Raw genomic sequence first — 26,025 nt, 5'->3', positions numbered from 1 at the left:
GGAAGTGGACCTTTGGGGGATGACAAGGTCATGAGAACAGAGGCAGGACCCTGTGAAAGACACCCCAGAGGCCGGGTTGCCTCTTTCCTGTTTTTCCCGCCACATGAGCTTATAATGAGAAGATGGCTGTCTGTAAACCAACAGTGGTTCCTCACTAGACATTAGCTCTCAAGGGAGCCCAGACCTTGGCCTTTCTGGTCAACAAGAACTCTGAGAATGGGCTTTCTCTAGTCCACTCCCTTCGGGTAATTCTCTGGACAGCACAAACAGTTCATTTCAGTAATAGATACCACATCAGTGAAGTCTGAGCTTTGCACACAGGAGCAGTGTTGGCACTTCATGGTCTACTCTGTATGGGGAACCATTCAAAGTTCTGATTCAGCCCAGATTATTGATATTTGCAAAATGGGAGGACTGGTGGAGGCCAAAGAAGTTTTATGTCAGTAAGGAGCTAGCTTGGCCATAGTCTGTAGGCTGGATTCAGAGAGACGGGAGTGAAAAGATGACAGACAGTCCGGATGGACCTGGCTAGGAGCAAGCCAATCACCTCCTTGATTTCGGGAGGGCAGTGTAATGAACCATGATGTTTCATTCTTCCTGTTGTCCTGTCCTGGAGGAGTTGTGGTTCCCAGGTGAGCTAATTCTTAGATATAACAAGTCACTTCTCCTTGGGCATTCTTTTCAATTTGAAGCCGCCAACCCAGAGCCTCATCCCAACCATGTCCTTTACTGCAGAGTCAAGTGTATCCGGAGCCTCCCACAAGGCCGGGCTGGTCAGCTCTAGGCTGCTTGTTGTGCCTTGATTGCTATAACTACCCCTAGATTTTTTTTTCAATACAGGCACTCTCGTTGTGCTAGCAGGTGTCTCTTGAAGCTTACAAATGGCTATAAAAAAAATATAAAGGAAGTCTGGGTGAAGGTTCTCCATTGCCTCCACATAGCTGATCAGGAGACAAGAATTCCCAGTAGACAGCACTGACCACAAATGACTGAAACAGAATACAGTTGCACCCTTTTATTGGCACAGAAGCCCTGCGACAGCAGAAATGAATGAACAGGTCCAAGTGGTGGGGGGAGGTGGCAGATGGCTGGTGGAGCTCAGAACTCACAGACAGTGGGCAAAAGACATGGAGAAGCAGAGCAGTCACACACACACACACACACACACACACACACACACACACACACACACGACAGCCAGTCAGGCACACAGCAAGGGAGTCATGCAGTGTTCCTAGGGAGGGCAGCACACTGCTCTGTCCCATGAGACTCAGCCTGCTTATCAGTACTTTTGAAAATTCTGTATCACCATCTAGGAACTTGAAGCCGTGTGTTTTGAACCATAAACATCCTGTCATCTACGCCAAGCTGAGGGGTTGGGTGGGAAAGACGCTTAACCAATGAATGCCAAAGCCACATGTACCCTAGGGAGATGCCGGGTGCGGGGAAGAGTGGAGGGACAGGACACATGAAGTCTAGTTCTTGACCCTCACGGCCGTAGGTGTCTGATAAAGCCAAGGCAATGCTCAATCCCCAGGACTTGAGGGGCTTTGGGTTAAAAATAAGCATGTGGAATTAAAAAAAATCCCTAGAAATGGTTTTTAAAAATCTGTATTTTGAAGAAAGGGAACACACCAGTTGCGTAACGTTATAAAATACAGTAGCAACATGTAAAATGATCGTTGGGTTTGAAATTCTAATGACAGACAACTACAAAGAAACAAAACATCTGTCCTATGTGCTGCACCGTATGACAGCCACTGGAGGGGTAGTGGCCACTGTGGGGTGTAGTAAAAACAGCTGCCTGGAGGACCTCTCCCTACTGCTCTGATCTCTGACCTCAGCCACATGCCTCCTCACCTCTGGCTACCTAAGAGCAGTGTGGCCCTAAAATTCAGTGTGCTATCAAGAAATGGAGAAGGAACCAGTGAGCACACACAGACCCGCACACACAGGAGGTCTTGGATAGTCATCGTTAGTGTCCTGTGCTTTTGTGGAGATGCCTGGAGAGGAGACCTCAGGCATCCGAAGCGGCCTCCTGCAGAATCAGCCTGCAGTCACTAGACAGCTCAGACATGTGCTCACAGTCCAGGCTGTATCAGATACTGCTGTCCCAGAGTTGGGAAGGCAGCCTGGTGCAGGAGCCCCCCTCAGGCTTCTTTAGGAGTGTCGGCTTCTTGCAGGGTGGCGGTGGAGGTGCACGGGGCTCTGGGTGCTGCACGGCATCCTGCCAGCCTTCTCTGGTCTCACAGAGCTTCCTCCTCCAGTCCAGCAGCTCCTGCAGAGCTACACTTTCATTCTCAGAGAGCCTCAGCTGATGAATAACCTGCAGTGGAACAGAAGAAACAAGATACCTACAGATATGGAGGCTGAGCTGAGCAGGGAAGTACTGCAGCAATAGCGGGGGGGGGGGGGGGGGGCGGCGGGGGGAGGGCAGGGCTGGGGCCTAAAGAGTCAGTGTCCTTCCAAACCTCCAGCTGCAGGACCACTGGAAACAGTATGGATCCAGGGAATGAGAAACGACCTCCTGCAGATGGTGACATCATCATCAAGAGGCTCATGGAGTCATTAGCAAGTACCACACCTCTCAACAGTATAAGAGAGAACAGCATCAACCTGCCCCGCAAATTTATAAACACTCCTGTGCCAGCTTGTATTTTCTCTTCATTGAATTCCTCTCTGAATGGATTTGCCTTTAGAGAAACAAGACTCCTCAAACTTTACCCCCTCCTTTAATGCAGGAACTGCTTCTCCATTAACACACACATTCCGCAGGAATATCAGGATGACACCTCAATCATACACTTTAGCCCAAGGCAGACCTGCCCCCCATTCCCAGAACAGTTGCTAGAACTGGGCCGTACTGATATCAAAACAGCTTCTAAGCACAGGGGTAATAAGAGACAGCCACTAACATGCTGCCTACTGGAGGAAGGCTAGCTGTGTCTGAGAACACACTTGCCACCTGCTACAGTGTCTAGCCACACTATCCACGTGAGGACAATGGAGCAGAGACATTTGTCTGGGTGCTGGGCACTTCCTCAGGTGGTGAGCCTTCAAACATAGGTACATGCCCAGCTTTTGCTGGACAGCACCTGACATGCAATTGTATTAGCTGCTTCTACTTCATTTACAATGGTTCCTGAAAACTGACCCTTGTGTACCCAGTTTATTTCAGCCTGGGCACAATGGGGTGAAAGGTTACCTTGTTGGGGATACCCTCTTTTTTGCCAGTAGCTGAAACTCTATTATGCAAAACATTACAGGCACCATTTTCTGGCTATTATAACATGGGGGGGGGGGGTGGAGTGGATTCTTCTTAAAAAGAATGAGATTCTAGAAGCCAGAAAAGGGGTGCCAGGGGAGAAATGAGGAAAAAGCAGAAGATGGTTCTCTCATCCCCTGGGCCCCGAATGCCTGGCTGCAGCACCTCTTTCATTCTATCATGACTTCTGATTAAACTAGAGAAAGCAGAGCTGTATATACTGTGCCCCTCCCACAGAGAATGGTGGCCAGAAAGACAAGCCTCACCAGCAGTCCTGGTCCAAGTCTGAACCTACACCTGAGTGGGCTGTTTAGTCATGCAAGGTGCTTTCAAAGTTGATAGTTCAAAGCATGGAAGTCGCAAAGGTCAGATCTGTGTTCAGAGTCTCTACAGACAGCGCAGGGGACCTCGTTAGCTAAAGGAATTTCCTATACATGTGAACAAGTCATCAGAGCAGCAGCAGGACCTCAGTGTGGACATCTCTGGTCTCCTGGTCGACTGATCCATCCCTACCTCAGCCTTAGGACATCCATAGCAAAGGTCTCCAAAGCAGGATGGCTCCTTTGCACTTTTACTAGTCTCAAGAATGTCCTGCACGCGAGACAATTCCGCAGACTGCTTCTACCCTCTATGGAATGAACCAGAAAAACAGGGCTCTGGAGAATACATAGAATTTATTCAGCTGATGGATGCTGTGGAGGGCTAACATGCGCTGGCAATTTTCTGTGAACCAGGCTGCTCCTAGGAGTTCTAAAATGTCAGTGCTATTATTTTGTGGATGAGGCAGCTGAGGAACAGAAATGTTTGCCCAACAGCACACAGAGAAGGAGGTGTTGGAGCCTGTGTTCTTAGCTATGGCTTTGTTCTGCTTATTGACCAGCTTCTTCTGTTCAGGTGCTCATTACAGCCAGAGTCAGGGTCTAGTATAGTGAGGCATGAGACATCGATGTGACTCTTCACCAGTGCATCCTAAAATCCCTCTGCTCCCGTCTGCTAATGTGAGATCTCACTGAGGGCAGTTTCCTGTGTTCTGTATCTGCTCACATTCAGCATACAGCATGGGGTAGGCAGAGGAACCTTTCTTTAAGAGTGTGGCCACTGGTAGTTTCCCCACTAGCGCAAGTGGAGCCATCCCAAGCTGCTCCACGTATCTAGGCAGCACTAACTGGACTGAATGGCTTACCAACCAACCAACCAACCAACCACTCACCCACTCACCCACCCACCCACCCACCCACCCACCAACCAACCAACCAACCATCAAACAATCAACCAAAACAGACAAAACATTTAGAAGGACATTCAGTTAGAGGGAGACACGATAGGGATTCTCAGTCCTCAGAGGAACTAGAGGACAAGAATGTGGGTTGGATACAATCAGGATACATTGTATCCATGTGTGAAAATTTCAAAGGATAAATACAAAACTAAAGGAAGAACGAGAGCAGACACCGACTTTTTAACAGAAATACCGGAAATTGGAGAGCAAAGAGACATGAATGGAATTACTGAGAGCCAACCCAGCGCTCTGTCTGACAGAGCCAGACTTCAAAACACAGAGCGAGATAAAGACATTGCAGAAACAAAAAGTGTCCTCAGATATTGTGCATCAACAGAGACACAAAAGGAAGGTTTTCCTTTATATAGGAAAAGAGTGATCTCAGATGAGAAAAATAAAATAAAATTTAAGGTTCAGGAACGCTGTAATTAGCAAACCTACAGGTAAACATCAATTAGGAGCTTGGAAAGTCTCCTAGACTGTAAGTCCCACACCAAACACACAAGGCTGCCAACAGTAACTGCACAAGCTGGAGGGATTAAGGAAAGGTTAAAGCCCAAGTTCTAGAAATGTCAGGAAAGTGATAGAAGTAATAAAATATGCTAGAATGTAATGAGCCAACCATGCATGTCCCACCCTCTAGGCAAACCACTAAAGGAACTGAAACAATGTTCAAGCTCGGAATTAAAGCAAGAGAAAGTGAATAGCAAACATTCAGTTTAACTGAAGAAAGCCAGGTGAGACAAGCCTGTAACAGAGACCTGTTCCTAACAAAGAGTCAAATTCGAAACCCAGACAAAAGAACCCAAGCCTCCATTCAGCAGATGGCACTGGGCTCCCCACTGGCTGTGCCCTCATTCTCTCTGCGACAGACACAAACACTCATCTATATTTCCACAACTGCATGAACTCTGCAGAATTTTCCAGGACAACCAAAAAGATGCCAGATGTGACTCCAAAAGGCACAGTTTTGAAGTCAGCATCACACTGGCCTGAGCACAAAGGTGCCTGTCTCCAAGGTGATGTTAGGAAGCTGCCGATCCCAGTGAGACTTGGCAGGGAATTGGACAGAAAACATCTCAAATCACCTGAGTCATGGTGTCTTCTCCTGTGTGTGTGTTCGTGTGTGTGTGTGTGTGTGTGTGTGTGTGTGTGTGTGTGTGTGCAGGTGCGTGTGTAAACGCCAGATGTCAACCTTGGACATTGTTTCTCAGACACCATCTCCTTTGTTTTTCAAGGCAGAGTCTCTCACTGGTCTGGAGCTCCAGGAGAAGGCTTGGCAACTGCCTGGATTCATTAATTCTGTCTTCCCAGAGCCAGGATTTACAAGCAAATGCCATCTGTACAAGATTTTGTTTGTCTGTCTGTTTGTTTGTTTGTTTCTGGGTTTTGTTTTTGTGGGTTTGTTTTGTGGTGGTTGAACTCAGCTCTTTCTGTTTGCACAGTAAACACTTTGCTGACTGAATGATCTCCCCAGGCCTTGCTTTTCTTTTTGGAAACAACAAAAACTAAAAACAAACAAAAAACCCAAACAAACAAACAAACAAAACAACAACAACAAAAACCCAAACAACCATCAAAACAAAAACACCCCCCCCCAAAAAAACCCTTTTTTCTCTTTTGAGAGCTTTGCTGTATTTACTAGAAATACTCAAATTCCCAAGTACATTTTAAAATGGGAAGCTTATGCACACAAACCATTAGCAAGCCCTCTTAATGAGGGTGTCGAAGGCTTGAAAGGCTGAAGGGAGGCCAGAGGAGTGGAATCAGCCGGCAAAGGGCTTTCAGTGGTTCCCCAATCAGTGAGACTCTGACTGATGATTTCGATAATCAGCTTGAGCTCAGAATAGACCCTTTCTTTGGAGAATACCACAGAACATTCCTCAGATTCTATTTTAGAGATTAGTCCTGATTAAGGGAAATTTATTAGGCGTAACAGGAGAACTGGCAGACTTGTACAAAAGAGACGCCAGAATACCAGCATTATTGTCCTTCATTAAAAAAATAAGCATGTGGGTAGGTGTGTATGTCTAAATGGAGGTTAGACATTCTGCATCTTTGATGCAGAGGGATTTTAAGATCATGATTTTTCAGAGGCTTGTCCCAAAAGGAAAGCACTACGGGGCTAAGAACATTTAATTTGCTTCACTTAGATCTATTAAATTTATTAGATTTTGAAACTCAAGTGTCTTGGTCTCAGAGGTGATAAAAAGGGCTTTGGTATCTCTGAATAACAAGCCAGTGTCATTATGTTACTTCAGTGTGGTCCCGTACAGTGTAAACAAGAAGCATTTCAAGTACCATATGGCATCATAGAAACACCTGCACCAGTGACTGTCCTCCTTAGTGGTCTTACGATGTATTGGTAACAATAAAATCCACATCGATTATTTGATTGTTGTTTGATATTTCCCAAATAAACCCAATGTTATCATTAAGAGGAGAAACTTATTTTGGTAACAAGGGAGTCATTTCATTTTAGAGAAAGAAGAAATCACGGGAGGCCAGGGGAACTACCAGATCTCAGCTAAGGGTCAGCTGGCCTCACACCAGGTGGAATTCGCCCATTTATAAGATAGAAGTCACCCTCCTTCATCTTCCTCTCTGCAAGGTTGCACAGAACAGTCATTAGCATTTATAGGTAGGAGGAGGTAACTGTTATATCAAGGCGTAGAAGGCACACCAATTAAACCTTTGGAGTCCATGGATCAGTCCTTGGCTCTACAACACCACACATGGCCTGATTTAAGAAGATGCCATGGATGCCTTTCTGTGATACCCACAGTGTAGACAGAGCAGCTAGGCAAGAGAGATCTGTTTCCCTGTCTGTTTTTAACCCTTTATGTTGGTAATGTTGGCTTGGTAAGGTTGCCTTGGTAGAAGGTTTGCAGAGGATCTGCATTTTTAAAGGGGATAACCAGCTGAGCAACAGGGAAAGAGAAATAACACAGACTGTAACCATGACCCCGGACTTCACTCTTTACAGAGATCTTGAAAACATGGTGGATCTGGAGCTGCTGCTGAGTGGTAGGTTGGCCTGAAGGTCTGCCTTCTGGAGAGCAGGGCTAGGCCAGACGTTCAATGTAGTCCAAGAGCTTGGTCATAGAAGAGCTCACAAAAATTTAACCAGTAAGAACCAGTCAAGGGGTGGGTGACTGACATGTGAGAACAGGCATGAACGAGGAGTAGATGTGGAGTCTTCACATTGACTTGACGACGTTCCCTAGAATTGCTGAAGAAATCCTGATGCCCAAATCAAATAACATCTGATGAAAGGGCTTCTCTCAGTGAATGGCCCTGGGGAATGGCCCTGAGTCTCCCACTTTGTTATGAAAGAGAAATTCTCCAGATGCTGAGCCAAGCTAGAGTCACAGTGTGAGTGATTTAGGTGTAGTTGTTTATGACAGTCTCAGATGTGGTTTAAAACCAAGGAAAGCAGTGCAGGCAGAGGAGAGAGACTGAGAGCAGTATTCATGTTTTAATTTCAGGTGTCAAATAAAATACTGTAACCAGAGAAGCACATTGTTATGAGCAATTTAAGCAACTTTTAAACAAAAACACTTCATTTTTTATGTGGTCGTTTTGTCTATATTTATGTCTGTGTATCACCTGTATATCTGGTGCCTGCCTGGTCAGAATCCCATGAAACTAGAGTTACGGGTAATTGTGAGTTATCAGGCGGATGCTGGGAACTGTACCTGGGTCCTCTGTAAGAGCAGCAAGGGCTCTTAAAAGTTGAACTGAGCTTTCTCTCTAGTCCCCTTGAACAACTCTTAAACATAGTAGTTCTGAAATAGTCATTGAAGGCTTAAAAGTCCTCATGTTAAAATGTTTTACATCTGTAAGTTTGTGACTTATTTTTTTTAAAGCATCATGTTAGAGAAAATTTGCATCATTTGAAGACGTTCTCATGTGATTTTTGTCATCTTTCTGGTTTATTGGTGGTGGCATATACCTGTAATCCCAGCACTTGGGAAACAAGAAGTAGGCATATCTCTGAGTTTGAGGCCAGTCTAATGTACAGACCACAGAGCTAATTGCAGGACAGGCAGGGATACGAAGAGGAAATGCTGTCTCAAGGAACAAAGACATAAACAAATGAACAAACAAAAACAAAACAAAAGAAAGAGAAAAATCAATACAAGTTGTCTGTCTGATGCTATGGCGTAGACAGATGAAAGGAACCCATACACTTCATTTCTCCTCCGAGCAAGCCTGGTGATAGTGCACAGAAGAGTCGGCTAACAGGCTGCTATCTGCAGCACTCCTGGGAAGCAGCCGTGGAGGCCATGGGCAGCCATGACAGGAAAGATCAAGCTGATAAAACTGTGCGTGTTTCTGCCAACTACACAGACCTGGTTTCAGCAGTCACGGGGCCAGAAGCAATCTTTACCTGAGTGTCATGGATCTTAATTTTCCTGTAGGCTTTTATTTTACTCAATTTGTATTTTTTTTTGTCACAACTGCAATAGGAGCCTAAAGGATAAAGAGAGCTCACCTAGCATTCTGCGCCTACTTGTAGTTAACAGTTCTATAAAAATAAAGTCTATGAAGTCTGTAAAAATAACCATCAGATGTTAAGTACGGAGGAGAATATGTTTTCCACTTAGCATGAGCCATCTCTCTCATGCAGGTTGGAGAAGTGCTGATCTGTCCAGGGTGCGTCTGCCGCTGCTTGACCAGACAAGGCTGCCGTTTGGCATTCAGTGTGTGGGCTTAGAGCATTGGTGGGTGAATCAGTGCGTGGCTGCTGAGCTGTGCTCAGGAGAAGGGAAGAACATTAGCAAACCAGAATTCACACATGGGTCCATTTTGAAAGTCAACGACCAGAAATCTTGTCTTCGTCCCTTGCCATTTTCTCTGTAGAAGACGTTAGAGGTCTACAGCTCCAAGCAATGCCAGGCTCACATCTGACGCATCTTACATCTTATGCTTCGGTGCCTCTCACAGCCCACGGACTCAGATAAGCCCCTTTCATACTCGGGAGGCCCTGGGAACTTACTAAAAAGGTGTGGCTGGGAATCCCAGGGATCTGGGTGGCCCTGCAGCCCTGGTTTGCAATGCATTCGGTCATGCCCAGATGGGCTTGAATAACCAGTGGGCAGGGTTGGGAGAGGGAGATTGCCCCCAGGAGACCTCCTGCTGGCAAAGAATAAAGAGACTTAAACCCAAAGGATTAAATGAGCTTATGGTATGACTGGAAGTGTTATCTGGGGATGGAATGTGGGGGAAATGGTGTCTTTTTAAGACAGGTCCAAACCAAGGTTCTCAGCCTGAACAGCTTCATAAACCAAATTGTTTGGAGGGAGATGAAATAGGATACTTGAAAACTATCCTGTGATTTTTTTTTTCCAGATTTATTATTCCAGAGACCTGAAGACTTTGATGGCACTTCTAGTTTAGTTGTGAGAGGGTCACATGTCACAGTGCATAGGGAACTAGAGAAATCAGATCCAAAAGACCCATTTCACAACCAGTGGCTGAGGCAGCATGACCAGAGCCACCAGGAGTCAGCATTTGTTTCCAGCATCCTCCTGTGATAGTATATCACCTGACTAGACCCAGGTTCACCTATAGCAACACTTAATACTGTGCTCTGCTAGTGTGGAGAGTTTCTATAAGGGGGACATGAAGCTGTGTGCACTCAGATGTTGTTTTCACAAGCCTCTGATGTCTGCTTGTATGTAGACAGTCAAGGTACAAGACACTTCCCAGCTTGGAGACTACATTTTCTTAAACAAAATCCCTTCCTCACAAGGTCTGTAATGGGAAGATCCCTCAACTGAACCAATGATCCTTAGAAAAGAATGGTACAGTGTGGAACACACACCTGGGGATAAAAGCCGCAGTGTCCCAGTGGTATCAGAGAGTCCAGATGACTTCATGTTCATAATTGAGACAGTTACATAATTTCTATTTCCCCTGCTCAGATCCTAGAGTCTCTTATGTTGCCTTACAGCTAGGAAATATCAATTAAAAATGAAGACAGAACTTGGTAGAGTGACATGTAGATTCGGTTCATTCATGCTATTTTGTTTTAAATGTATATTTAATTTTATGTTTGTGTGTATCTGCATAAGTTTATGTGCACTGTGTTCATGCAGGAGCACAAGGAGGCCAGAATAAGTCGTCAGATCCTCTGTAACTGGAGACACAGATGACTGTGAGCCAACCTGTGGGTTCTGAGAATTGAAATCAGGTCCTCTGCAAGAGCAACAAATATACTTAATCATTGACCCACCTCTCCAGCCCCTGTTCTGTCTCATAAGTGAGACATCAGAGGTTAGAAAAACAATAACTCCTAGAGAGAGATAACCTAGCTTAGAGAGAGACACATAAGGTCTGTAGGCTTAGCCCAGCTGCAAGTGTTCGCTCATTTTCAATAGCTTCCTGCTGTGCTATTAACAGGGTTTGGTGAGGTGAGCTGATCAGATTTCTCTAGTCCCCAGACTTCTCATGGACCTGCAATCTTTTAGACACTATTTACTAGCAACTGATTCCCGAGATCTTACCTCAAGTCTTTCATTTCAAGGATTAAAATCATCTCTGTAGATAATTCAGACATGAAGTCATATCACTGTTCATTTATCTCAGAATTGATTTTTCTATTGATTATTTTCCCAAAGGTGAAAAGAGGCACGTGCTGACATTTATGGAAATTAAAAGAAGGTAGTGCCCTAGCAGTCCCAACACTGAATATCAGTGTTTCAGATGCAAATCTCATTTTCAGTAACTCCTAACAAGACATGGGAAGAAAGAAAATCAGAAAATGATATTTGAAAACTCAGACTATATAATCAAGGAACACTTTTGTGAATCTTAAAGATGTGGCTTAAAGCAGGTGAGGCTCGGAATCAAGGCTGTGCTTTGTGTTTATGCGTGCTGTTGTTTGAGGTGGAGTTTCACTCTTGCCCATCCGGCTGGCTAGGAAAGGCTATGTTGAGGCTGGTCTCCACACAGTGTTCTTGCCCCAGCCTCTCAAGCAGCTGAGCTTACAGGAGCCTACCTCCCATTGGAAAGTCAGTAGTTATGGGGTTAGGTATGTCTGTCTCTATTTCATTAAAACAAACAAACAAACAAACAAAGCAAAATAAAAAGAAACAAACATAGCAACAAATGTATCTAAAAGTGGAAATGGCATCTTGTGGTTTGGACTTAACAAAGTTGGCCCCTCTTAATCCAGGAAAGGTTGCTTGTGTATCAGTCCAGTGGCATTTACTCATGGGATTTTGGTCCTTGTAACCTCAGGTTTAAACACAGGGTAATAAGTTCCCCCAAAGGGACAGTAAGCATTTACAGACAAGCATGGCTGTGTCTAGACCTTAGAGGTAGGTTTCTCCTTCCACATCCGGATGATGTGATTTCTGAAAAAAAAATCAAGAACTATTCTTACTAATAACAATTAGCATTACAGAAAAAAAATACATGTTGTGATTTTGATAGACATTTGGATTTGTTGCTGATTTCCTGCTATCAAGTTATGAGTCAAAAAAAAGAAAAAAAAAAAAGAAGAAAAGCCTGTATATTTCTTTATGTCCATTAATACTGATGAAACCCAGGACTGGGAGAATTGGGACAACACTGCTTGTCCCAACTCAAAATTTAGGCAGGTGTAGGGGGTGCCCTGTATCCTCAGCCATTGGAAGGTAGAGACAAGGGATCCCTGAGGCAAGCTGGCTTGCTAGACTGGTGAGCTCTAGGTTCAACTCAGAGACTCTGGCTCAATTCATAAGGTGGCAAACACTCAAAAACAACCCTGTCACCGTGAACCTTCACGAGTCATCACGCAGGACAGACACACATACCATACATCCATGTTTACCTGCACATGAGAACATGGATACACACACACACACACACACACACACACACACACACACACACACCACATACCCAAAAGAAGAGAAAGTGACAAAGCAAACATTTAAGATTGATGACACAGACCTGGTGACTATTTATATTAAAGGTGTGATTGTTAAATGACTCAGACCCAGGGAACTAATGAAAAAGCTTGAACCTAGTAGACTGGAAACTCGGAAAAGTAAAAGTATGTTAAACCCCCCTTTCACATATATTCTTGGAATGATAGAGAGTTCTTACAGGTCAAAGGAGGCCTGACTGAAAGCAGTTAATCCACACCTTCCCTCAAAGCCTAAGTTATGTTCCTGGCTTATTCACAATCGTCAGCGGTGCTGCCTTCCTCCCCTTGTGTAAAACACTAAGCTGGCATGGCCAGAGCCATCAGGAAGCACTGCAAGCTTTGAATGCCCTGATTGCTGTCTTGTCCTCATCTTTTCCCACAGACTGTATATTTCAGTTCAGGCACACGGACACAAAGCATCTCTAAGTCTGTGTTTCCATTCCCCACAATGGTCCATATTATTATTGCAGTAACCACCCACAAGCTCGGAAAAGCAGCCGGTTAAATATCACTAGCACCTTTCTGAGACACAGCAATTCATCTTAGACCCTGAAGTCACTGGGCTGTACGTGCAAAGTGAGAATGCATATTCAGACACACGGGGATGAGTCGGTCCGCTCTAGTCACGTGACCTGAGAGGTTTCCCATCCGTCAGTTAGCGAACGTATGTAAGCCCTTGTGGAAATGGAAGGAACTGGGGCTTATTCTGTAAGACTTAATCAGAAGCACCCAACATGACCTGTCTTCCCTCCAGGCGTCTCAAGCGAAAACAACAGCACAAATTCATGTGAATTCTGCATGTGTGAGGTAGGTGTGTGGAGGAAGCGCATGGAGAGATCTCAGGGCAGTTCAACATCTAACAATAATGCATCGGGGAGAGAGGTGCTTAGCAGTTTGGAGTGCACACAGCCCCTACAGGGGACCCAGTTCAGTCCCTAGCCACTGAACCAGGTGGCTCCCAACCACCTACAACTTCAGCTCCAGAAGATCCAAAGCCTCTGTGTTCCAAAGGCATCGATACTCACATACCTCCCTTCACACACACACACACACACACACACTTAAAAATAAAATAAATCTTAAAAAAAGTCACTAATAATTTGTTCATGTCATCACTGCTGGAACATGGAGGAGACTTGTGTTCTCAAGGCAATATCAAACCGGACTGCAGGATTTAAGCTAGCTTGGAAGGATGGGAAGGCCGTTTCGGCAGAAGGGTGTAAGCGATGGCCCACGTGTGTGCCGTGCACACCTTGAGCATGAACTCGAACAGGAAACAACAGCCATGGGAAAGCCTTCTGCACTGTGGACATCAGAGTCAGCTTTGGGGAAAAAAACAAAAAACAAAAAACAGAACCAGGAATGAGGGTGTAGGGAGGTGAGGCCCAGACAAGTGAGGGCAGCCAGGACCAACAGGGCCCCACCCACTGTCCTCAGCAGACCAGCAGGCCCCACCCACTCTCTTCAACAGACCAACAGGCTCCACCCACTGTCCTCAGCAGACCAGAGACAACAGGAACCAAAAGCTACTTCTCCACCTGCTGCAGTCACTGACAGCATCATGTGACGGTTTTTTTGCCGAATAGCCTGACCAGCTATTTATTATTACTTCAAATATTTACTTTCCAGAAAGAACAGAAAGTTATGTGCTATGGGGATAGATATAATTAAGAATGGGGGAAAAGCATTCTATGAAAATGGATATTCACCAACATAACCCAAGAAGAATACACCTGTCATCCATGATTGACAAGGGGGCTAGGCTAGCAGCTTTTTGGGCCCCGGAGCCCGTTACAGTCAGGGAAGCATCTTCCTTACACTGTTGCTCTTACTCCCCAAACACAGATTCTGTTTGAGGTCTCTGACTGGAGAATCATGGGTAAGCAGAGCTCTCCTACCAAAGAAGGGTTAGAAAGTAGGAAAATTCTTTTCAGGTTGCCATCTTGTTTTAGGGAGCTAACTTCATTGCTTGGGAAAGTCAAGTTCCCTAGGGATTTCTAATAAGTATAGTCTTTACGTCTGTAGAGCACCGTGTGTGCAGTGATGGGGCTCATGATCAATATTCTAGCGATAGTACCATTGGAAGACGTAGGCACCTCTGACTTGGGATGATATACAGAATAAGAACTGCTGGATTATGGGGGCTCGGCTTAGTTAATACAGCACACAAATAACAATGTTTGTCAGCAACACAGAACTAATAGGCTGAGGATGAATACGAATGCTGTGGGTTTATCCCATCTACTCTAGCGGATAAGCAGAGACCAACGGTGTGCCGCAGAGAAGGGATGTTCCTAGTGGCCTATTGAGTCTCCACGGGTGTCTGTGGGCTCTTTGTGGGTCTGTGTAGTTTCTGTATTCACTACAGGGTGGAAAGGCCACAAAAGTGGCATCCATCCCCAGAGCTCCTGTTCCGTTGTCAGGTCTCAGTGGCTGTATCTAAACAGTGGGGAAGTGAGGTCTCACTGGCTGTGTAAAAAGAGAGGAATTCAGAGGGTCTGGCATCTGCCACAAAGGTTCTCAGGTCCATCAGAGTGTCTTGAACACAGAGTAAGTGCAAAGCAGACTGTGCACAAAACGCTTCCAGGAGAGGAAGGAAAAAGACAAGATTTTGCCAAAGTAGGCAAAATATGAGAACCAATCTTCTTAAATCGAGACTTCTTTCCAAAAATAGGTAATAAAAATTGCCTGTTAGTATATAAAATTAACTTAAATCCACGTGGGGTTCGTCTCTGGGCTTTTATATCATTGACTTCACCGTACTCTGTGATCATTGTAGGTCTCCTATTTCCAACCCGTTTCTGGCAGAGTCAGAAATACAAAGTGATGGCTTCAAAGAGTAATGGAATCGTGGCAATCAGAGAAAAGGCCTCCCAGGTCTGCTGAGGTTGTGAGACAGACACCTTCCTCCCTGGAATTGTTTGCATTTCTGTACAATAGAGATCTGCATATTTTAGGCAGTTTTGTAAAGAAACATGGAAAAAAATGTTTCGTAATAAGACGCTCTGATCCTGGGTATTTTGGTCAGGAATCTTTCTTATCCATCTATTATCTGTCTGTCTGTCTATCTATCTGTCTCTATCTATCTATCTATCTATCTATCTATCTATCTATCATCTATAATCTATAACTTATCTATCTATCTATCTATCATCTATAACTTATCTATCTATCTAATCTATCTGTCACCTACCTACCTACCTACCTATCCAATCTATCTTAGTTACTTTCCTATTGCTGTGATAAGTTATCTGGCCAAGGTAACTTATAAGAGAGGTTAGTCAGGGTTTATGGTTTTAGAGTGTGATTCCATGACTATCATGGCACGGAGCATGGCAGCAGGTAGACACGAACAGCATTGAATCAAAGCTGAGAGATCACAATATGAAACATAATAAGGAGACAAAGCAGCAGAGAAGCTGAATGGGAGTAGCCTGGGCTACACCTCAAGGCCACACCTTCTAATCCTTCCCAAACAGTTCTAGCAACTGGAGACCAACTATTCAAACATATAAGACTATGGGGAGGGGGCATGTTAATTCAAATCATCTATCTATCTATCTATCTATCTATCTATCTATCTATCTATCATCTATTATCTATTTACAATCTATCTTTTATCTATCATCTATCTATCTATCAATCAATCATCAATCCATCCTCCTATTCGTCTCTGTCTTCTTTATATTCTCCTTAGTAAATAAGCCCCCAGATATGGATTAATGGTTTTATTTGTTGTGGGGGGCATATATGCATGTGTGGGTTACACATGTGAGTATTTGTACATGCAAGTTTTTATACATGTAAGTATGAGTTTCTGGGACTCATAGGTCAACCTTGAGTGTCATTTCCCAGAAGGCATCCACTTTGTTTTTTGAGACAAGGTCTCTCATTGATTTTTGTGGCTCCCTGGTTATGCTAGGCTGTCTGGGCAGAGCCCCAGAGATCCATACATTTCGGTGTGTCCAGTACTGGGTTTTATATGTGTTCTAGGGCTGGGGCTCAGGTCCTCACACCTGTGTATCACGTACGTCACTAGACCCATCTTCCCAGCCCCTTGAATAATGGTTTTGAAGAAAGTCAACCCATAATACAGTCACTGTAGACATTTTTACGGTTAGTCTCTTGCTTAGTCTAGACCTGCATTATAACTGTGGGAATTCCAACTTGATTGTAAGAAAGTAACAGGCAATTACTTCTCTCCAGCTGCCAGGTCCCTGCAGTGCTGGCTCTCCCTTTTCTGGGTATTCTTTCCTTCAGCAGCAGGAATCAAAATCCTTGGCCTCTTGGCTGGTCTGTGCTTAATGCCACTTCCTGGGTCTCCTGACTCAGCGTCCACTCAGCTCAGCTGTGCCCCTCCACAATGGGCCTGGCCCCTTGCTGACCCAGCTCAGCTCAACTTTCCTGTTCATACTGCTTTTGTCGATTATCTGTTTTACCTAAATGCTGCCTAATGTTTGTTTTCCTGCTATAGCTGGACTCGTGGGGAGGAAGAGGATTCACTGTGAAGACTGAGGTATTCAGTAGGCCAGGCCAGTGTCCAGTACAGTGGAGCCTCTGTGGACACTTGCTGGTGAATGGGTGAATGAACAAACGAATGAATTTCTGAATAAACAATTGTATGCAATACACAATAGATAGTATGTATACACTCACACATACATATACATAATAGTATGTACACACTCACATACATACACAATCACATGCCTTAAGCTTCATCATGTTATGGATAAATGTGTTATATAATTATGTGATTATGATAAGTGGTAAGATACTGCATATTGCTCCTTGTGGGCCTGAGAAGAAATCTTCTGGAATCCTTCATGCCATGAGACTCTCAGACCCCACCCCTCTCAGAGCTAGTAACAGAGTTTTAGCGACCTATCTACCAAATTTATTGCTGTATTTTTAACATGGGCTTTAATAAAAACTATTCAATAAAGCTATGGAATATTATATCAATTTATTCGCCTTAATTCTTCTAGGACTGACACTGGTTGACAATTAAATTGAGTTGGCGATTTATTGAGTGCTGGTGTGTGCTTTCAATACAAAGTAATTAAAAATGCACTTGGTGCAGTCTCTAGAAGTGCAACTGTATCAGGCTGCACATACATACAGACACATGCACTCACACACAGACACACAGACACACACATGAGATAACTCTCATAAAACACCCTCCCAATACACGTGTGTGTATATATATATATACATATATATATGTATATATATATACACACACACAGACACCCACATACACACTTAAAAAAAAAGCAAGTTGCATAAAAGAGACCTACCTAACAGCATAATAAGTACAGCATTGCAGAGGCAGCTGTTTCCTTGGAAGGTCACTCAAAGAGGCCATGTAAAAGGTGACAGTATCGAGAAAGATTCTGGAAGGTCACGTCAAGCATAGAAGACATTTTCTGGCAATGTTCTGGCCCCCGAAGCCAGTGGCCATAAGGCCTTTCAGCATGGCCTTATGCTGAAAACACAGGAAACAACTCTTTTCTGATCAAAGAAATGAAAAATATCACTGATGACACGACTCTAGACTCCCAGCCGAGAGGCTAGGTTCCTACATGTAAAAGCAAGAGAGCATCTTCTTTGCAGAAAGCAAGAGAAATTATTTTCAATGTTTTTATATTAAAGAGATTTTTCTTGAGCAGGACAACAAAAAACGGAGACCCTGAGGGTAAGGGCTAATCCCCTTCAGTCTATTAACAAACTTCCATGGGGAGTTTGCCTAAAGAGGGTCAGGACAGGGAAAACCCGCTATGGACACCCTCTCCAGGTTTGCAACGCACATAGAAGGAAATGCAGAGCCCTTGGAGTCAGGAGAGTAAACAAGCACGGAAATTACAGAGGGGGAGAAGACAGGGGAGAACTAAAACATAGAGAATCTTGGACCCGATCTAAGAGAACTCTCCAGAATGAGCTTCAAGCCGACAGGAAAGCGGGCCACAGTATCAGTAATACAGGGTGCCTTGGAGACAGTAAGCATGGCGGCTGCCAAGACGCTAGCTCGCCGCTCTGGCGAGGGTGGGTTTTTTAAAATATGATTTGCTTTGATTGGTTTTTGTCAACTCAGTAAGAACTATAGTCATCCTCAAAGAGGGAACCTCAGCTAAGAAACTACATCCTGCAGACTTCCTGTAGGCAGGTATGTGGGTCATTTTCTTGATTCGTGATAGATGTGAGAGGGGCCACAGCTGGGCTGGTGGTCCTGGATTGTCTAAGAAAACAGGCAGAGCGCGCCACAGGCACCCCTGTTCCTCCACGTTCTGCTCTGCTTCAGTTTCTGTCTTCAGTTCCTGCTCTGCCTTCCTCCATTGATCAACTGTGATCTGGATGCATAGGACAAATAAACCCTTTCCTTGCCGAGTTGTTTTCGGTGGTGGTGCATTTATCACAGCGGAAAGCAAACTGAGACAATGTCTTTTGAAAGCAATATTGCCTAGGAAGTTTCCGTGCAGGCAGAAGGACATGGGCCAACTATGAAGTAAGGGTCAGTTGAGGAGCGAAGAAGGGGTAGTGTGATTGGCCCTAATAGACAAAAACTTGGTGCATATCTATTACAGTCAACCAGGCAACCACAAAAGCACTTACAAGGATATACAGTTAAGATGCCAGGATATATAAATATATATAATATATAAATATATAATATACAATATGTAATATAATATATTATATAATACATAATAACATACAATATTATGTTATATATTATATATGATATATAATTTATATATATTATATAAAAGGGTTTACAACCCTGAGAATATATATAATATATAATAATGTATTATATTATATATAATATTATATTTTCCTGTTTCTTGACAGGTCTGTGTCTTTCTTTATCATACAAATTTTAGAAATTCTTTACATATTCTGGATAATGTTACTTTTCAATTTCATGTGTGAACAACATTTTGCTTATTCTCTATTCCTAGTCAGTTGAAGAGGAAAATATTATTTATATATTATATATTATAAATAAAAATATATATGCATTAAAGGGCATTTCAAATAACCTAAAAGAAGCCACCATAGGAAACCAGCAAAATGAGGCAAAATAAAACACACAAACAGTGCAGACTAGGAGACACACAACAAAATGGATTCTCCTGAGGCTGGGCATATCAGTGACCAGTGTGGATGGCCTGTTGGAAGATTGTCCGATTGTAGAAAAATAAATAAGACCCTTAACAAAGCCATGGGCAGCACAGCTGTGTGAGACAGAGAAGCAGATATAGTCTGAGTCATGGGATGAATGTTTTACAGGAGAGTGAGAGTTGCAAAAGTTGGAATGGTATTTTCACAAGTCTAAGAATCCTCTAGCACACCCTTAATTGTACTTGGAGGTTGTGAGTTGTGTAGAGTAGGGACCTGTTGAAGTTGTTTAGAAAGTTCACAGGATGAAAAGCTTCACCTTCCAGGCAAGGATGGAAAGAGTGATGGAGCAGCTGGCCAGCTCCAGACAATCGGACCTCACAAGAAGGAAGAATCCTGGGAGAAAAGGAAAGGGTCATCATACTGACACCACATGGCCCAAACCAGACCTGACAGTAGGGGAGGCAGAACAGGTAAACATACTCCCTCTTCCAGAGCACCTGTAAGTGTCACCAATACAGGCCATAGCCTGGGAGGGAGGAAAAAGCTCAAGTATTTAAGGGAATGAAGAAAATACAAGGTACGTCTTCAGGCCCAAGCAGACCAACCAGAAATCAGTTACGGGCAACAGAAAATCTCTGAACATTTGGAAAATGTACATTGGCCAGACAGAAAGTCCCAAGGGGAATTGGAGAATATTTTTAATTGAACAAACATGTAAGCAGAGCCTATGGAAAGTCACCAGATGAAGCAGGCAGCTCAGAGGGAAACTGAGGACCCTGCTTTATTAGGAATATCAAAAGCTGGTTTTTGTTTTTAATGAGAACAGTAGCTAGACAACTGGTATCAACAGATAACCAGTGTGTAGCCGCTAGGAAACCCATTAATGATCTACTGACTAGGGATACAGAGCAAAATGTTGTCCATACATGAAATCGAAAAGCAGCATTATCCAGAATATGTAAAAAATTTCTAAAATGTGTATGCTGAAAGACACCGACCTGTCAGGAAATAGGAAAAGAACAGATCTGGATGTACAGTTGTGAGTGTCCATGAAAACAACAACAACTAGGAAAACAACAACAACTAAAAAAACAACAACCAGGAAAACAACCTCAACCACAACCAGGAAAACAACAACAACAATAACCAGGAAAACAACAACATCAACAATCAGGAAAATAACCAGGAAAAGAGCAACAACAACCAAGAGAAACAACAACAACAGCCAGGAAAACACCAAAGAGGTGGCAACCTGACTCAACTCCCACTTATCATTGGCAAGAATAAAATCACCAAACTAGGCATTTGCCAGTGGAAAACACTTTTAGAGGCGACCACAGTTGGGGGCACCGTGTTCAGAACCTCAGCCCTCCATTTCCTGGGAGCCCCAGCAAGCTGACTCTCCCCTATAGAGAATGAAAGGCATATTCCAGGTGTGCATCTCAGCATGGTTGGTAAAAGCAAAGACATAGGCTGTTCTTTTTGTAGTTTTCCATACCAAGTTGTCAAATTCTGGACATGATCTCAGGAATTCCGTGACCGTATTTACTTAGATTTACTATATTTGAGAAATAATCGGAAGTTAAACAGACCAGCTCACACCTAAAATGTGCTAGTTTCTGGCCACTGAATGTCACCATCTCCCTGCATCTTTGGTGAACTGAGGGCACAACATACTCGGACAATAGTAGCAGCTGTGGACATCTGGAAGACAGAAGTGAGGGCCAGTGCTTTCATGGTGAGATCCCTGGTGACCAGTAGTAAGACTAACCTTAGGGCAGGGGCAGAGCTGTGTCCCTGGGCCCGTCCTGTCCTCTTCAGTTTATGTCCTTTGAGGTTGCTGGAGAGAGCTAAAAGCCACGTTAGGCTGATAAGTGCAAGGGTGTGCTTGTCTCCACTAGTTCCATGGGTCAGAACAAACATCTCAACTCTAATGCTTCCTTGCTGAACCTACAGCTGACACTCAGGCTGATATATCGAAAAGACAGTAAGATATCAAAATGAGACAAAATATTGCAGCCACATCAATCAATCCATCAGTCAATCAAACCAGACAAAAACAGTTGCAGAATATCTGTAGGAGTGATGTATTTATTTACACTGAAAGCATGTTCGGTGTCAGCTGCTATTTTATGGGGACTGCATGATTTATGGATTTATTTGGTGAAGTGCAAGTGCAGATGAGGCTCTGCTGATGTCAGAGTGATGAGTCACTTCTGGTCTGGCAGGAGGGATGGAATCAAGAGCTCCCTATTGATTATTTCTCTAAAAACATAGCTCGAACGCTAATACAGCAAGATTTACCAAAGCGGTGTGTTTTATCCAACAGCAGTGCTTTAAACAAAACAAGTTCATAATATTCCATAGTGAAAAAAATTAAAACAATCATAACTGTGGGGCTGGAGAGATGGCTCAGTGGTTAAGGGCATTGGCTGTTCCTCCAGAGGAGCCAGGTTCGATTCCCAGCAACCACGTGGTAGTTCACAACTCTCTTTAACTGCAGTGCAGATGTTCTCATACGTGCGGGCAAAATCCCAATGCATATAAAACATTAACAAAATAAAATTTGTTGTAAGAAATCATAAATATGGGACTGAGGATATAGTCAGTAGGTAAAGAGCTTACTGTATCTGAGTTCACATCCCCAACAGTCCAGTAAAAACCAGGCATGGCTATGTATGTCTGTAACTTCACAACTGACAGATATAGACAAGTGGGTTCTGGGGATGTTCTGGCCATTCAGTCTAGCCACAACAGCTCTAGGTTCAGAGAGAGACCCTTGCTAAAGCAAGCAAACAAACAACAAAAAAATGTGCAGATTTATAAGGGAAGACACCAAAGTGATCTCTGGTCTCTCTATACACACACCTGGATAGGTGCACCTGCATGTACACAAATACATACCCATACCCTGATACCCCAATACACATCACACACACCACACACACACACACACACACACACACACCACACACACATATACACATACATATACACACATATATACACAAATACATACCCATACCCTGATACCCCAATGCATACCACACACACACACACACACACACACACACACACACACACACCCCACACACATATACACCCCACACACATATACACACATATATACACAAATACATACCCATACCCTGATACCCCAATACACACCACACAGACACACACACACACATCCCACACACATATACACATACATATACACACATATATACACATATACCACACACATCCCCCACACACAGACATTGATGTTTTTCAAATTTTAACTAGATAATGGGTCTTTTGGATTCACTCAACTGTCCCACAAAATATTGACTCCAGAGACAGAAGATTCCTATTAGTTCACTATAGGAGTAACAAGCCTCTTAAGGGCCTTCTAACACCAGGTATCACGCTGGATCACCAAGTCACAACTACCATCCTTAAATAGTTTAAAAAATATTATTCTATGCCTGCATGCTAACAGTTCTGCAAGTCTTATTTAGCTGTGTTTTCTCTCCTTTGTGTTAAATATTTTAATAAACCTCTGTAATCATGTTTGCTAGGATTGACATATTAACACACACGTGTTCTCAGTGATATCACTGCCCCTTAGCCAAGTGTGTGGCTACCCACTTATTCTCATCAAGGAAAGAATAGTCAGCGAGAGGCTGTGTAGACAAATGTATGTAGAGACCATGTATAGACACATGGCTGTCTGGATGGATTGATGTGCTTATATGTATATGTAGGCCATGTATAGACAGGTCTGTTTTCCTTTTCACATGGGATTTCTCATCCTTGTAACATTTTTACACCTGAAGTCATCTCATTGGTAATCTTAAATATAAAATACTATTCATATTATCATATTCAGGTCACACAGGGAGAGCATCACAGGAATACAAAACACAGGACAGACTTTTTGTTTTCTCAAAAGTCTCCTTATCTAAGCAGGGCATGGCCTGCCCCCTGTGGAAAGCACTGACATTTTATTCTTACCATCAAAGTAATTTACTGCCTTCATTTCTTACACACAATGTGTATGTTGTGAGTGTGGAATACCGATTCCCTGAGAGCTGGGGTGTGGGAAGGCCTTTCCCGCTCCATTTATCCGTCTGTTTGAAGCTCAGATAGATAAATAAATGAATTTATCTGACAGATAGACGGATAGATGATGATAAGAAGACCGACGGTAAATATACAGAAAGAAACATAGATGATAGACAGACAGAGGAAGAGATGTCGAAGACAGACAGGTAGGCAGCTCTTTTTGTAAGAATTACCTAGTTTCTCGTCTATGCCACGGGCATTAGAGGCATCCTAATGTTCAAACCAACCATGCCTACATATCTTTATTCCACCTGACAGTCTGTTTCAATTCCGTGCTACAGTAATTTCCAGCAGTCCGTACCACAAATATAATGAATATAGAAAGCAAACACTGAATTTATTTAGTGCCTGTTATTCTTAATTTTGTTGATGTATGACATTACAAAGAGGTTTCTTTGATGGTTCAGTAAAACAAACCACGTAACAATTTGCTCCTTGGGCTGGGTCGATTTTCTATTGATCCCAGTCTGGTATTCCACCAGCGGCTGTGTCAGGGGTGGACAAGGTATTTACGAAGGTTGTGAAAGCTGGCCTGCAATGCATTTATCAAAAACCATCAAGGATCTCATATGATGGGGATTTGGATACGGCCCACACTCACAGTGACTTCGTGCATTCTTTGAAATACTAAAGAAAAGGTTTTGTCAAGTTTGGCCAAGTGTGTGAGAGTCCACCATGAAAAAAAAAGACAAGGAAGCACACAGTATAACTGCAGAGGGGAGGCTGGGGGCATGGGCGTGGGCGTGGGCTGGGCGGGGCAAAAGGCTATGGAAGAGGTATTGCTGCAAAGCAAGCATCTGAATGCAAATAAGACATGCTGGAAGGAAAAAGAAAGAGCATCCTCTAGCAGTGTGCTGTGCGGAAACTTTACCAGTGTGTAGGGGGAGTGGTCACAACAGGGTGCATAGCAGACTCCTGGGGAAGTTTGCTCCCACCGCTCCTACCCTCTCCACACACACCATGCTGTGCTTTGTGTCTGTATCTGCTGGCTTCTTGTGACAGGATCTAACCCTCTGGTTCAGCCAGCAGTGGGTAAGCTGGCAGTGGGGAGAAGGATCCTTAGGGGGAGGAGGGGCAACAGAAGTGGGAGGAGGGAAGAGCGAGATGGAGGAAGGCAAGGAGGATCAGGAAGAGGAGGAGGGAGGGAGAGGGAAACATTCTGGGCTGGAGCTACCAGTATTGAAGACACTGCTGAGTCTTTCTCCACAGCTTAAACATCTAAGAGACCAAGTCATACCAAGTAGCACAGACATTAAAGAAAAGTATTCAAATCTCATAAAATGAACGTAGATAATCTGTCCTATTGTTCCTGTAAATGCTGTCTAATTCCCAAGTAAGCCCGAAATGCCTCTCCACACTAAACGATTTCTTCTATCTTTGCATCTGCAAGACCCTCCAAGAAACAGTGTGTGGAATTCCAGTATAATTTATGGCTGGTGTGTTATTCATGCTTAGGACTATGCGAATATTCTACTTCAGCTCATGACAGCACACACTGACACCCCAACGAGCACATCAACACGAAGGGCCTCCACAGGACCGTAAATGCCTGCGGCTCCAGTGTCTGTGATCTTCAGCTATTTTAATTGAGAGTTAGCATTTGTTGTTTAGGCACGTAAAGGCACGGCATTTTGCAAGTTAATAAAAACCTACAGTGAAATATAAAGCATTATTTATCTTGAGGAAAAGAGCAAGTGCTATTCATGGAGGCTCTGATCTGGACAGATACTGTTGTTAAGTTTATATAGTAAGAGTAGGTGCATGTCTGGGGAGATTGTTCAGTGGATGAAGCATTCCCCTGGCAAGCAAAAGCAAGGATCTGAGTTCAAATCCCCTAGAACCACAAGAAAGCACTGGGCACAGTAGCGCTTGTAATCGGAACTCTGAGGAGGCAGAGACAGGCTTAAAGGCTGACCTAGCACCAAGGTGGATGGCACCCAAGGAACGACAGCTTTAAGGCTATTCTCTCACCTCCACATTCATGTGCGTGTGCACACATGAACACACACACACACACACACACACACACACGCTCGCATAGGAACTGAGGTGTGAATCAGCTGTGGAATTTATGCTTTCCCCCAGTGCACAGGATTCAACACCAGGCACCAAACAGGATTAACTTGGAGATTTTGTACGACTGGTGTGGAGAAGACACATTTGAAAACAAATGGACTTTGTGGCTAGTAACGATGAGTTCAGCATCTGTCAGATGTATCTGCAGGCATGAGGAATGAACTCTGGACTTCATCAGTGGGTTCGGCTGTTTGGGAAAACAAAAGGTCAGGAAATCTGAGGAAAGGCTGAGCAGATGGGCAGCAG

General features: G+C 43.7%; 1 protein-coding gene across 2 annotated transcripts in view; it reads right to left on the bottom strand.

Annotated features, from left to right (window-relative positions):
* Positions 1-1,000: 1,000 nt before the first annotated feature.
* Positions 1,001-26,025, bottom strand: part of Myo16 (myosin XVI) — a 482,119-nt gene continuing 457,094 nt past the window's right edge. Inside the window, exon 35 of one of the 2 annotated variants that reach the window (XM_034520363.2) lies at positions 1,001-2,326. In XM_034520363.2, coding sequence (XP_034376254.2) covers positions 2,099-2,326 — 228 coding nt within the window. In that variant the 3' untranslated portion in view covers positions 1,001-2,098. The remainder of the gene's footprint in view (positions 2,327-26,025) is intronic. The other variant, XM_076913797.1, reaches the window with a different exon arrangement.

Source organism: Arvicanthis niloticus, chromosome 16 (assembly GCF_011762505.2).
Source record: "Arvicanthis niloticus isolate mArvNil1 chromosome 16, mArvNil1.pat.X, whole genome shotgun sequence".
Lineage (NCBI taxonomy): Eukaryota > Metazoa > Chordata > Mammalia > Rodentia > Muridae > Arvicanthis > Arvicanthis niloticus.
Note: the sequence above shows the minus strand (reverse complement) of the source record. Positions and strands in the feature narration are given on the sequence as shown.